Genomic DNA, 15510 nt, shown 5'->3' with positions numbered 1-15510 from the left:
TATTACCACTTGTGCTGTGAATGGTCTTTTCCTTCTATCATATTAAGCATTGTAATTTGGCTGTCGTGTTTCAACTGGCTTGATAAGGGTCAGCAATGTGTTAGGGAGCACAGTTTGTGTTCTCTGCATAGATACTGGCATCAGGTCAACTAAGAATGCTTTGCAATGGGGGAAAAAGTCTTCTTTTTAAGGGCATCACATATGGAACAGAAAATCAATAGCTAGTTCAGGTAGATAGGAAGAATTATATGCTTGGCTGATTACTAATGCACACTTACATACAAACAAATGTCCTTTTTTAGAGCAGGGCTGTCAGCTGGCTAAAGGATTGTTTAGTTATTTAGCTTACCTCTGATTAATTAATTGATTTTGTAGAGGTAAAATTTATGTTCAGGCAACCTCAATGAAGTTGCCCCACTAAGAATTCTGAAGGAGATAAACAGGCCTTTGCATTCCTCAACAGCATTTTCAATAACTTCCTCCATATGCTGTGACTTGACTTAACTCTCCAGCTTCTTAGCTCACTTGAGATCAGGCTGACTGAAGTAACTTTAATGTCCCCCCTTAGTCAGAGTTCAGATATTAGTTAGAGCTTGGCTCTATTTACACAATGAACTCAACTTAGAGTAGGGGTGTCAAACTCACATCATCATGGCAGCATCACATTATGTATCAGGACTTTTTTCCCCTTCTCTAAACCAGGCATGGGCATGGTTAGCAAATGATGCACCTGGCCCATGGTCCAAGAGTTTGACAGCCCTGGGTTAGACAGAGTGGAATGTAAGTATTGCGGCTTAACAATTTTTTTGTTTTCTGATGTTACTCACAGTTTACTCTTATTTTTAGAAAAATGCAGGAACCATTATTTGAAGGAAAAGGGAGAATTGTAGGCCTTATGCAATTTTAGAATGAAAAAACAACATGGGTGTGATTTACTTATTTCTGACAGGCAACATAATGCAACTATGCAGAATGCACAATCATATCTTTTGTGCTGTGATGTCATGGGATATAACTCATCATTTTAATGTCATTGTGGCTTGTAACAGACAACCATGAAAGAAATCTTTCATTTTCTACTAGTATTCAAAACACTGAAATGTAAAGCTTTCCTAGTTCTTATTTACGATAAAGACAACATTTACCAAAAAGGAAACTAAATACAGAAATTAAAATGCATAGATGATATAAACACTTTGTCTTTTTGTATCACTTACACTGCCTCCTGATATTACTTTTGAGAAGTTTGACACCACTTCCTAGGTGGCTTCCCGGGGTGGCCTTATCAAGGCTTTACCAAGAGGTGGGGGATTGGTCCTTTGGATTGGTCAAATGATCTTTGAATCATACTAAACCATAGGTTTTTCCTCCATTGACACAGTAGAAGTAACATATTTGGGAGTACAATGTCCCATCTTCCAATATAACCTCTTGTACAAAAGAGTTCATTAACTTTCACTCCATCTCAGATCTAAACTTTGAGATTTTTTTTCAATTAAATATGTTGTCTTTGCAATTGTCTGGAAGAGTTTCTTTTTATAAAATGTCTAGATTCTATTCACATGTCCGTTATTTATATCCTTTGATTTTCAGTAATGGTCTCATCTTTATATATCTGTAAAGCCTATGGGCTTGCAGCTTGCTATATACTTTATATCATTTTTACTTTTTATTTCATTTTGTTAAAAAACAACAAATTAACTTAAGTGAGGAATGTTCTTCTATAAGGCCATATCTTCATAAAAAATAATTATTTAAAATCTGGTATTTATAGAATCAGTTTCCTTTAATGTATGTTTTATATATTGTCATGATCATTGAGTTCAATCCAATTGTTAAGGCACTCATTAAAAAATCAGGAGACTGTGAGTTCTAATCCTGATTAAAGCATGAAAGCCAACTTATTCGAATTTGCACCAGTCACTCTCTTTCAACTCAGCTCATCTGATGGGTTTGTTGTGGGGAAAATAGGAGGAGGAAGGAATGTTGGATATGTTCACTGCCTGATTTATTTCTAAAAATCATAAAGGCGGGAATAAAACATCTTTAAAAATCTAACAATAAAAATGTCAAGGTAAATACAGAATGCTACTTAATATGGAATAGGTTTTATCATTGGTTAGAAACACGGGGTAGAATTTGAAGATGAAAGAATCAGGTGAGGGAAACCTGGAAAGAGATACTGTTTGTATTATAGACAGAGGAATGTAAGCATTAGAATGATAGAGGAGTTGTCATATTATATGATGGTGAGAAATTTTTGTATAAAAATTTATATATATAAATTTGTTATTTTGTTTTTCACTTCTATTTTATGGCAATTAAAATTCCATGTCCAAATACACTGTTTGCAACATATTCATATGTAAACAATAAAAATATATATTCACAAAAAAAATCAAGGTTATTTCAACAAGACCTGAAAGAATTGACATTTGGTAAAATGGAGCTAATTTTCCTAAAACAAATAGATAAAATTTAACTATGAGGACAATTCCTCCTTCCACTCTCTGGAACTATAAGTGATCTTATTACTAGTCTCCCTAATTCACTTACCTATCTTGATTTTGTGAGCATCTACAAATTGGTAAATAATTGATTTGATATATGTATGGGAGAACTTTTCTTAATACAGTGCTTCAGGAAAGGTTGTAAAGCTTTGTCTTGACAGAGGAATTAAAATTGTTGACAGTTTTTAGACTCCTATCTGGCTTATTGTGCCTGCAGATGTCAACCTAGGTTGAATTAAAGCAGTAACAGCAATTCTGAAAAGCAAAACCACCAATTTAAAGCAAAAATAATCTTTCACAACATGGTTCTTTTGTGAACAATGGCAGTACTTTACAATATATATTCAAAATTTGGAGTGCTTACTGCCATATCTTTATTCATGGTCTTTCCATAACTCTATTAAGTGGGAGGATGAATGGGAATTTTCCTCTATCAGAAGACCTACATATAAAATAGTGTTACTATAAGCAGAAAGGGACAGTGCATTTATATGGTAAATTATATAAAGATTGAAAAGATAAAATATAGTTAATACCTAAGAATGACTGTTATTCAGAAACCAATCATTTTGACTGATGATATATCACTTTTTCTAGTCCTTGTGGTTACAAAAAGCTAGCATTGAAGTTTTTCAAGAAAGTGGGAAAAGTATGATTAAGGAGGTAAATTACATTACAGTGGCTTCTGTAACAAACAGAAATGGTACTAAATGTATGCAATGACATAATACCACTATTATGTATTAGTGCCAGGACACTCATATTGTTATTTACTCACCCTGGTTGACCAGCCATAGTTGTCCATCTATCAACATATATGACCTATGACCTATTACTTGCTGTTTATATGTACAGTGTGAGCTTATGCACCAGAGACAAATTCCTGATCACACTTGGCCAATAAATAATTATATTCTGTTCTGTTATAATAGTTTAGATGGACTATAATGTCTTAGCAAAGGGGTTACCATGACAATTTATTAGATCTTAGGCTATTTCTTATGTAGCTGAGAGTAAACTAGAAGAACCAATCTTGTTGCAAACTAGGAACTATGTTTTAAAATGACAAGTGTGTCAGAGGCATGTTGTGGGGTGAAAGGGGTACAGCATGGGTTGGGGAGGATACAAGGAGTACATGAGAGGAGAGAGTCCAAGAACCTACACAACAGACTTAGTGCAGGTCGGGGAATGTGTGCAAGAGATTGCACAAGAGGTGCAGTGGAGATCTGTGAAGGTGGTTGAAGGTATGAGGGAGGTAAGTGGTGGGATTCAAAAAATTTTACTACTGGTTCTGTGGGCGTGGCTTGGTGAGCATGGCAGGGGAAGGATACTGTAAAATCTCCAGGCAGAGGTGGTATTTGCTGGTTCTCCGAACTACTCAAAATTTCCACTACCAGTCCTTCAGAACTGGTCAGAACCTGCTGAAGGGAAGATGTGCAAGAGGCAGATTTTGTGTTAGCCAAAACAACACAGTAAAATAAATAGGTCATTGGACAAATCAATCCAGAGTTCTCAAGACACTCAGAGAGCAAATGAGTATCTCAAAATATATCATAGACATGTTGTGGTCAAGCACTCTTGAGAAATCTGTAATGCATGTTATCTTGAAGAACATCTATCTATATGATTGCTAAGATCAGCAGCAACTTAATGGCACATAATCAGTCAACCAGTGAGGGATTGTATCTTTGTTCCAAATACTGTTCTTATTAGAAAGAATGGCAAACCCTTTTTAAAAAAAAGAGGAAATAAGAGTATTACTTATACATTATACAATTATCTTATACATCTTATATAAGTTAGTAAGAGTAAATAATATTCAGAAATACAATTGAACCTATTTCCTTGTTCACTGAGTATTTGGCCTATTTTTATGCCTGTACATTTGTGGTCCCTGCCAGATATCTTTATTAAAGTGTTGCAGATATAGTATATAGTTATGGCATATTATATGCATGGTTTGTATCCTTCAACAGTAACCTTTCCTTCTAAACTCTATTTTTTTCAGGGTGGGGGCGTAGGTAGTTATTTCCTTTTTTTTTTTTCATCTTTATAAGTTTGTGTTTCAACAACTCCTCCAACCTGGTATGTTCAAGGTATTTTATATGACTATTGCAATCAGCCTTAGCTAACTGTCATAAGTTATCTGGGGAAAAATGAAATTGGAGTTTCACATATTTGAGAATAGCAATTTGGATCAGTATTCCTAATATAAGATTTATGTCACAAACAGCAAAGGGGAAAAAAATAGAATGACAAATCTATTGCAAGTTTTTGTATGAGTAGAGTTTCATGCTCTTCCAAAATAGACTGCACTACAACACAAACAAAAGGCACTGAATGGAGACTGCTAGCCTCTATCTCTATTCAAACTGTACAGAAGAATTGGTTCTTTCTGAAAAAAAATGAATACAAAAGCCATGTCCATAAGTGTATTATCAAAGAAACGAACAAGAAAAGAACCACTTTACATTTGGGAAAAAAAGTATATGATTAACAATCTCTATATCAACATTTTATAGAGCAAAAGCAAAGCAACATCAAACACTGTGAAATCAATATGAGCCAAAATTATATAGGATTAAGATGTTGGGCTGATAGCAGGACAGGTTCAAGTTCATCCCTCAACAACGTGGGCTTTCTGGAAGACTCTGGGGAGTCACACTTTCTTAGCTGCATATACCTCATAGGATTGTTATTGGGAGAAGAAAATGCAATGCCACCTTCAGCTTCTAAAGAAAAGCCATGAAAATATACATACACTTATGCACACATGCATTTCTATCTGCTGAATAGGGTTCAAAGAGGATATATGTTGAAAGCCTTCCTGTAAGGAGATACGATATGAAGATTGGTGTTCTCAGTGCTTGCCCTCTTTTTAAAAAGAAATTAGTTCAAGAATGGTCTTCACCCTTTTTTGGCCTTCTGTAGAAACCTTTGGATATTAAGCAGTTTGAGCAAGATCTGCTTCAAATATTGCCTTGTTATGTTTATGGTTTATTGTTTTATTAGGTTTATAGTTTTTATATTACTGCTCTCCTGCACTGTTGTCTTCAATTCAAGTCTGACCATGGTACCGAGGTCGATGAAGGACATCAGGTATAAGGTGCAGCTTTTGTTTCCTTTTATTGAAGCTTATTGAAGCACTCCAAGAAAAGGAGTCCTGGCCAAAATGCCAAGAACCCAGAAAAAAAAGATTAAGAAAGCTTTATATATTTTCACTAAAGCAGAAGTCAGGCTAAGGCGAGATATTTGAGAAATATCATCTAATAAACATCTAACAATTATTCTATTGGTCTCCAGCCATCCCTAATCATAGGTCTTAGCTAATGAATGCTTCAGGAGTTATCTAATACACATTCTATTTGCTCCTGGCCATCTCTATTCCTAACTTCTAGCTGAGGTCTGCAAGATGTCTAACTCTTTGTTACTTTCTAACCACACAGCTTTCTAACCACACAGAATTACAAGCTTTACACCTGCATATTCCCTGTGAATAAACATTCTTTGTTCTTGCCAGACAAACTCCACAGTTACAGGCTTCCTGGTCTCCTTTTAAGTGTATGCCATAGCCAGCATATCCACATTTTTTATCATTTAAGTTGTGTTCAGGCCGACCTGACTCTAAGACAGCCTAAGAAATCCTGTAGAAAAATATTTTGGCAACAGCTTGCAATTGTCCTTCCTTGTTGTTGTCCTCTTCTACGTTTTTCTTCCAGGAAAGTAATTCCCAACAACATTCCTTCCTCTGGGTGTATTCCTGGGCATATATATTTGTATGTGTTTGTGCTTGGGGCCATGTACACACACACACACAAACATCAAATACACTTAAACTTACTTAAACTTTATTTAATAAACTTAAATATATGTGTATATATGTTTGTGTACACACACACAAACATAAAGCATCAAAAATGCATGTGCATGTATAAAAATACTTTTTTATATATGAATATAAATATAAAATAAATTTAAATATAACAGAATAAAAATACTTTTTTTATTCCGTTATATTTTTCTCATGCTGTTTAGAATCATTATTACAATGACTGCTATACTTTCACTGTGGCTAAAGCCCTTACCTTCTGAATAGTAGGTTGCTGGTTCAAAACTTGGTATAATTTATTTTTAATACTAATTTTCTTTCTTTGAGCTTTTTGTCTTTACCTGCTAGGTACCTGTATAGTTGGCAATATCAGACATAAAAGAGATGGGGGCAGGGGTGGAATCCCTTTAAAAAAAAAATCAAAGAGTAAAAATAATAATTAAAAAAATCTGCCAGCTTTATAATCAGCAATATTCTATTTATAAAGCAAGAGTTGCAACCATTATGTTATTACAGAAATGATATATGCAGACTTACAAGGAAAGAGAAAGCATTGGTAAGCACAGAGTCAGTTGAAGAGGCATTATTTTCTCTACAGAGTAGTCAATGAACTGCTGACATGTGTTATCTGAAATGCACTTGAGGCAACATAAAATGGAAAAGTGTATTTTAGAACAAAAGACAAGTCCTGGGGTCATTTTAACAGAGAGTAGAGGATTAATAAAAGGCAATGTTATCGGATTCTGTCCTCCAGAAATAGTTGCCTTCCCATTCTTCCAGTAGGGACACTGTGGAAAAGGAGACTCAAGAGTGTCAAGAAAAGGTTCTTCTGGAATAAATGAAACAGCTGATGCTTTCATCCAATACTTGGACAAAGCAGTGGGATGAATTAGAGTCATTAATCTGAGATACAGGACAGACAAAAAATATTCCTTGTGAATGAGAGTCAATCCATCATTACCACCAGTAGCATTTTGGATGGAGTGCTGGTTAATTTAGTATTCTATACCAGCCAGTTAGCTACTTTCCAGAAAGAATCTTTTCCATAGTTCAGCACACAGCCCATTTGATTTATCTTACTGTGTTAAGCATGGGATTGCCTTTTTTTTTTTTTTTTTGGGGGGGCAAGAAGCCTGACAATTTCAAGTTGGGGGATGTTTGGAGGAGGAAGAGTTTATTTTTATTTTTAAGTAGGAAAAAAACCTGTTAAATGGAAATAACTAAGATGATTGTACTTTGCACTTTGGAGTTTGACAACTGCACTAACCATCAGTTTGAATTGGTATGAAATATGGTGCTGATTTTTAGCTGAAAGACATAACTGGATTGGATCCAGGCTGCCAGTTTATCCTGTAACACCACCACCACAATCCCTGGTATATCTTAACATATTAGGTCATTGTTCTTCCTCTGTCCAAAGTTCCTGCTACTGCAGATCTTGGACATCTTTAGTAAAATGACTTCCTAAGAAAAACTTGCCTAATATTCAAGTCTTTGGAGCACTAATGATTTTTTTCCCCTCCCAATCCTCTTAGGTCTTATACTTTTTTTTCCCTGCAGCTGCTGCTAGTTTTAAATTTGGTTTATGTGTTGCTGATGGTTTTCAACTCCTGTTGTTAATATTTTTTGTATAGTTTTGCTGCCATTGTTTTATAATTTGTGTTATAGATGTTTCATGCACCTGCATACCACTCATCCAGATAGTAGAGTAGAGTAGAGTAGAGTAGAGTAGAGTAGAGTAGAGTAGAATAGAATAGAATAGAATAGAATAGAATAGAATAGAATAGAATAGAATAGAATAGAATAGAATAGAATAGAATAGAATGTCTTGGTGTAAATACTCCCAGTATACATATAACAAAAGATACATTCATTAAGATTTGAGAATCATAAGGTACAACACTTAATGATAGTCATAGGGTACAATAAGCAATGAAATCATACTAGGAAACAGTCAATATAAATCATAAGTATACAAGCGACAAAGTTACAGTCATACAGTCACAAGTAGGAGGGTATGGGTGATAAGGAGTGATGAGAAGATTAACAGTAATAGTAGTGCAGACTTTGTAATAGTTGAACAGTGTTGAGGGAATTATTTGTTTAGCAGATTGATGGCTTTCAGAAAAAACTGTTCTTGTGTCTAGTTGTTCTGGTGTGCAGTGCTCTAAAGCGTCGTTTTGAGGGAAGGAGTTGAAACAGTTTATGTCTGGGATGTGAGAGGTCTGTAAATATTTTCACAGCCCTCTTTTTGACTCGTACAGTATACAGGTCCTCGACTGAAGGCAGATTGGTAGTAATTGTTTTTTCTGCAGTCCTATCCTCTGAAGTCTGTGTCTGTCCTGTTGGGTTTCAGAACCAAACCAGACAGTTATAGAGGTGCAGATGATAGACTCAATAATTCCTCTGTAGAACTTGATTATTATATATGGAAAGTACAATAATTAATAAAAGATAGAAAATGACTTTTATAAAGAAGAAAGAAACATCTATCATAAACATCCTGCACACTTCAAAATATTCTGGGCAATATGCTATGGTTCACATATAGGATTCTAGCTTAATGTTAAGTTTCCTTCTTGCCCCACTTGAACTGTGAATACAGCTTATGATATACCCAAACATTCCTGTGATTTGGAACTTTGGAACTTTGGTAATGGTAAAATTGGGCATCTGTTTTTTTTTTAATAAATCATATTAGTTTTCTGCAACCCACAGAATTATTTGCCCCTTTGCTTGAAAGCTATTATGTTTGAGCAACAGATAGATAACCACAAGGAACACTCCCTCACAACGGTGGGAAATTGTGCTACTGCTCCTTTATATGTAGATCTGTTAAACCATAGTAAAAGTTCATTCATGTGGTTCTTTCTAAACTGCTACTGGTATTTATCTGAACAGATTATGTTACAAGCAAAAGATGTAACACTTATATACCTGACAACATATAATTATTTCCTTGCAGCTGATACAAACTGTTAGTGCTGTGGATAAAGATGAACCACCACGTGGACACAAATTTTTTTTTGAACTAGTGCCAGAGTACACAGTCCATCCAAACTTCTCTATTGTGGATAATAAAGGTAGGTTTTAATTATAGGTTCTCTATGTTATATAATGATTCCTTTGCTGACAATGTTTTAAATATAATTTTCCATGTCTTTGGTTCTTCTGGTACAGATAACACAGCAGGCGTTGTAACCAGACGGAATGGATATAGCCGCAATAAAATGAGCACCTATCTCTTGCCAGTAATAATATTTGACAATGACTACCCCATCCAGAGCAGTACAGGCACACTGAGCATCAAAGTGTGTGCCTGTGACAGCAGGGGAAATATGCAGTCTTGTAATGCTGAAGCTTTGCTCCTTCCGGCAGGCCTTAGCACAGGTGCACTCATTGCCATTCTGCTGTGCATTATTATTCTGTTGAGTAAGTGGACCATTTCCTTTTTCCTTCTTTGTACCTGGATATTGTTTCAAAGAGACTACATTTTCAGAAGAATTCGCTATCTCCTTAATCCAGGCCAGGACTGTCAAACTTGCAGCCCATGGCCGGGATGCATCACACGCTCACCAGGCCTGGTTTAGTGAAGGGGAAAAAAGTCCCAATACATCACGTGATGCGAGTTTGACAGTCCTGATCCAGGCTTTCACAAACAGTAAGTTCTCCAGCATTTAGGTGCTGGAGAACTCTCAGTCTTGTAAAGCCAAAGATGCAGCACAATCCCAAGATTAGCTGAGATACTGGTGGACTACCATAAATAGAATGATAAGTTCTCCAGCATTTAGGTGCTGGAGAATTCTTAGTTTGTAAAATCAAGCTTGTTGGCTTAGTTATTGCAAGCAGTTTGGTCTTATTTAAAGATTGGTTTTAAAATGGAGTATTTCTAAAGATAGTTCTGATATTGATGATGGCATGACTCAGATGTCATTTTTATATTCAACAGTAATGTAGTACTCATTTTATTTCTGATTGATATCTCATTTCAAATCTCTAAAGTTTCAAAAAACAAACAAACATTGAGATTCCGCCAGATACTTAATGTGTAAACAATTTTATTCATTAGTACTGCATGTTCTAAGGTCCCGGGTAGATGAGAACTGCTGTTGATAGCAATAAATTGCTGCTTGCTAGAAATTAAAGTTTGTATTTTTTTTAAAAAAATAGTTATTTAGATTTATCACCTGCTATTTCTCTAGAGGTTCAGGGCAACTTATGTCAGGATCTCCTTTCATCTCATGAAGATAGTTTTACTCAGTAATAAATCTACCAAAATCAGCTGCTTATCACACTGGTGATATTTGTATTACTAAAATCAAAACCCCATCATTATCCTTATTGCAAAACAGACATCCATTTACTCTTTAAAATAATCATATGTTATATACTGTACAATTGTTAAAGTTCAAGATCCCATCTGGTTAACTGGTATCAAAATTCACTATATTTGTTACACTGAATTATTGCGCCTCAGATGACTATGGAATGCACCTGAGTTTTACTCTCTAATCATCTTGACCTCCATGAATTCAACCAATACATTTCACTATGGAATCTGAGCGTTTAGTTTATTAAAATGTCAGATGACACCAAAATTGATTCTCACACTCAGAAGTTTTAAATATAATTTTTCATGTCTTTGGTTCTTCTGGTTTGTTGAAATTGAAAGTTCATTTTCTGTAAATATAAAATTTTAATAGGAAAAGTTAAAAGGTGTGCTCAAAAAGAAAAAAAAACCTGATGGAGAGTAGAATCAAAACAGTTTGAATTGTTTTGTGATGATGTTGATGGTGTTGTGTGTTGGATGGAAAGACATGAGACACATGGTAGCTCAGTGGCTTAATGATGCTGGAGATGATTTCAGCTTTGGCAGTTCAAACATAGGCACAGCATGGGAGGGTAAGCTCTTGTCACCCACATCAGCTTCTGTCCACCTAACAGTTTGAACGTATATTCTGTGCAAGTAGGTAGATAGGTACCACTTCAATAGGGCAATGAGCTGGTGTTCTGTGCAGGCAGTCAGATTTCTGATGGTTCTGACTTTTCCTGGTTGCAGTGCCCTCTTGCGAGGCAGTTCTGAAAAGGGAGGCGACCTTGGTGGACGCTACAGGAAGACCCGCTCATTTTTTTCTCTGGTGTGAACATATCCTCCTGTGGTACACTTTGGGAAGCATGCAAACTTGTCTTATAACAGGTCTGATCCCTTGGCAAGCCAGACTACTATTGTGCCATAACATTGTGGTATCCTGGCTACTATAATAATGCTATTCACTAATAATAATGATGATGGAAAGATATAGCAACAATCAATATATATAACTGTTGAAGGATTTCAAAATACACTGTCAGATTACATTTTTGGAGATCATTCAAAAGTTCATAAAGCATCCAAATAGTCATAGTCATGAGATAGCATGATGTTGTTTTTAAATCAAGCTGTTAAAACCTGTTCTTTAAATAAAGTGCCAATCTTTAAGTATGACACTTGATGTTATTTCTCCTTATAACAACTATGAACAATACTAGAGGAAGCTGACTGTGTAAACTAAAGAGCTGCTGTGAACTCACTCTGTAGATAAGACAGAAAAGGAATCCTACTATTATTCCAACAAGCATTGTGAGGGTCCTTCCCCCGCTCTTCTGAAATCACTGCTCCATTCAAACACTCTGAACAGAATAGACCAGACCAGATAAGCCACCCGCATTTATTAGTCAATTTATTTTTGCAACATTTTAAATGATTCTCAGTACATTGAAAGCTTTCTTTGGGCATTTGTTATCTATGGATACGAAATATACAAAAGGACTTTCAAGAATGTGGTACCTGCTGCTATTGTCTAAATATACACATATGCAACCATAATCATAGATGACCTGACCACTAGTGTTTCCAGGATTCTCCTTTTGCCCTAATGGAAATAGTTATGAGGGAAATTGCTAGGAAGACTGGGGAAAAGAAGGAAATTAAGAAGATCCAGACAAGGAATGTGGACGAATGGAAAAAGGGGAAAAAAACTACTTTACAAGTTTTGATTTATAAAAGAATTGGTAAAAAGCAAACCTAGGCCAAAGTTGATATACTGATATTTGGGGGAAATTGAAAGCAGGTTTCAAGAGAGCTTACCCCCAAATAAAACAAATATTTTAATACACAGAAAGCAGATAAAAACTATTGTGTACAGAATGGAAAGTATAGACAGCATATAACAGTTGACAACATGTTGAATGGAAAATAGAATACATTGGGTCCATTTTGACATGGATTGTTTTCATAATTTTATTTTAAAACTAAGATTTCAAAAGAGATGGCCCTTATTATCCAGATAACAGATAATGAGACCTTGAAAAAGAATTCATTTCTACCATTTTGCAGATTTATATAATATAAAAAGCACTCCAAAAGAGTTCTTCAAACGGAATCACATAACAAAAATGCAGCTAAACAACATATTTTACTAATCATATCTATGATAATTCTGTTGTGTATTTACCAATTAACTATGTATACATAAAACTTCAATTAACAATTGTATATAATATATGAGAAAACAATCATATCATTCTATGTATTTCTTTTAAAAAGAGTGGAATGTGGATTGGAGAGGCATAGTTCACCTGATTAAGGTGAGAATATGCCATTATTTTAGAAAAGAGGAAAGGTCAATTTATTTTTAGGTGTAGTGGAGAAAATATATAGCTTTTTAAAAAGTTATCTATGCCTTAAAATGCTTGTATTGCTTTTCTTTTATTTAATTTAATTTCCTGGCTTGGCCTTATCCTATTTTCTGAATTGCCCTACTCATCCCATGGCAATACTTATGGTAGTAATTCTGACATTTCTCCAGAATTTCAAATATGCCTTCACAACCAAAAGGTTGCCTGTTTTTAGGTTCTAGGGTATAGCAATAGCAATTGCACTTAGACTTATATACCATTTCACAGTGCTTTACAGCCCTCTCTAAGCAGTTTACAGAGTCAGCATATTGCCCCCAATAATTTGGATCCTTATTTTACTCACTTCAGAAGGATGGACGGCTCAGTCAACTTTAAGCCTGATGAGATTCAAACTGCCAAATTTCAGGCAGCTGGCAGTCAGCAGAAGTAGCCTGTAGTATTGAACTCTAATCACTGTGGCACCACGGCTCATAAGTATGTGTACTGTAAATATCATATGTATGGATCTTGCTCACCATTCATGCTTGATCAGTGTCAGATTTAAACAAAATCTTATGCGCATATTAAGATATACAATTCATCCCATGAAAGTGGGAATCTGGTTTAAAGGTTAAAGTTCTTGTTCCTATGGATATATCATAACATGCAGGAGAACCTCCTTTGCTCTGGGCTCAAAAATACAGTGCATTCAAAAAGTATTCAGACTCCCTTCACTTTTCTCAATTTTGTTATGCTGCAGCCTAATTCTACAGTTGTTGAAATTCATTTTTTTCTCTCATTAATCTACTCAGTAGCCGATAATGACAAAGTGAAAATAGAATTTTAGAAATCAGGCTGCAGCATAACAAAATTGACAAAGGTGAAGGGAATCGGAATACTTTCTGAATGCACTATAAATATATTTTGGTTAGATTAACCATTTTAACAAGCCCACTCATATGTTGGCCATTATATCTCCAAACAATATATAAAGAATAATCCCTGCAGTTTATTCTATATTGATAAAGAAGCTCTTTTCAATGAGCTTTTCTTTTTAACTCCATTTAATTAAGAGTGTAATATGTATCTTAATCTTACTTGTTGTAATTAACGAATGTAAAAGGTTCTTAGCTTTGCCAACATTGTTCCTAATCCACTAATTTCCTACTCAGTGCTCAATACCCATCTGTATTGTTACTGTTGTCTTCCAGTTTTGGTTGTGTTGTTTGCTGCAATGAAGCACCAGAGGAAAAAAGAGCCCTTGATCATTTCAAAAGATGATGTCCGAGACAACATTGTCACCTATAATGATGAAGGAGGTGGGGAGGAAGATACCCAAGCCTTTGATATTGGCACTCTAAGGAACCCTGAAGCCAGAGAAGAAAGCAAAATGAGAAGAGATGTGATGCCAGAAACTATTTTCCAGATAAGGAGGACAGCATCTTTGTGGGAAAACATTGATATCCAAGATTTTATCCATCGGAGACTAAAGGAAAATGACTTGGATCCAACTGCACCCCCTTATGACTCTTTAGCAACATATGCCTATGAGGGTAATGATTCTATAGCAAATTCACTTAGTTCTTTGGAATCACTTACCGCAGATGGTGGAAATCAAGACTATGACTATCTGAGTGACTGGGGGCCACGATTTAAAAAATTAGCAGATATGTATGGTGGAGATGAGAGTGACCAGGACTAACTGCCTCCTTCAAGATTTCTGATGCAGCTCCAGCATTCTTGTGCATGAGCAGGGACTTCCTCTCCCCTCCCCTCCCCTCCTCTCTTCTCCATCCTCTCCTTTTTGTTTTCCTGAGTGAGGAGGCCAGGCAGCAGCCTTGTGCAGACAGTCTCATGATATGCACATGGAATATTCCTTGTAACTATAGAGACTGGGTAGGGGGAGATGTCCTACATGGAAGGAGCACCTCATTGATGTTGGAGATTCTTGGATCACAGCCTGAAAATAGTATTTTCTGAGTAGTATACTATTCCTGAATAGTATTTTCTCATCTCTCTTGCTGATGGGATCAATGCCTCTGTAATTAGATTAAAGTGGCCTATATTCTCTTACTTGGAAACAAACAAACAAACAAAACATAAGTGTGTGTTTTAGTAAAAGTTTGCTTAATAAGTCAGTGTGAATGAAAATAACTGTTTTTTAAGACAGAAGTAATATCTCATCCTTTTTGTCTAAGAGGTTAGAAAAAGGATATTCATTATTAATTGGGGTGGGTGGATAAATATCTTTAAAAGGCTTTTTGTGCCTTTCAGAAGGACTTTTGGGAACGCAACTTTTTTTTTTTAAAAAAAATAACACTTCACTTTCCTTGCTACTGTCCCCTATACTGTCCTCTATCCAATAACGTAAACTGATTACTCCTTTAAAAAAATAAGAATGAATATGACTGCCATATTTATTGAGTTAAAAATGTAAGTGTTGATTCATATTTTTCTATCTATATATACAAATATAAATATGTATATTTATATTTTTGTATTTTTTATTAAATA

General features: G+C 35.3%; 1 protein-coding gene across 2 annotated transcripts in view; it reads left to right on the top strand.

The window, feature by feature from the left end:
- The window catches only part of CDH9 (cadherin 9), a 154007-nt gene extending 138709 nt beyond the window's left edge, over positions 1-15298 (top strand). Inside the window, exons 10-12 of one of the 2 annotated variants that reach the window (XM_087930735.1) lie at positions 9305-9422; positions 9520-9771; positions 14208-15298. In XM_087930735.1, the coding sequence (XP_087786861.1) occupies positions 9305-9422; positions 9520-9771; positions 14208-14698 (861 nt within the window). In that variant the 3' untranslated portion in view covers positions 14699-15298. The remainder of the gene's footprint in view (positions 1-9304; positions 9423-9519; positions 9772-14207) is intronic. The other variant, XM_087930736.1, reaches the window with a different exon arrangement.
- Positions 15299-15510: the final 212 nt, after the last annotated feature.

Source organism: Pseudonaja textilis, chromosome 3 (genome assembly GCF_049901715.1).
Source record: "Pseudonaja textilis isolate UNSWEBS1 chromosome 3, rPseTex1.2, whole genome shotgun sequence".
Taxonomy (NCBI): Eukaryota; Metazoa; Chordata; class Lepidosauria; order Squamata; family Elapidae; genus Pseudonaja; species Pseudonaja textilis.
This window is presented reverse-complemented; position numbering and strand designations above follow the sequence as displayed.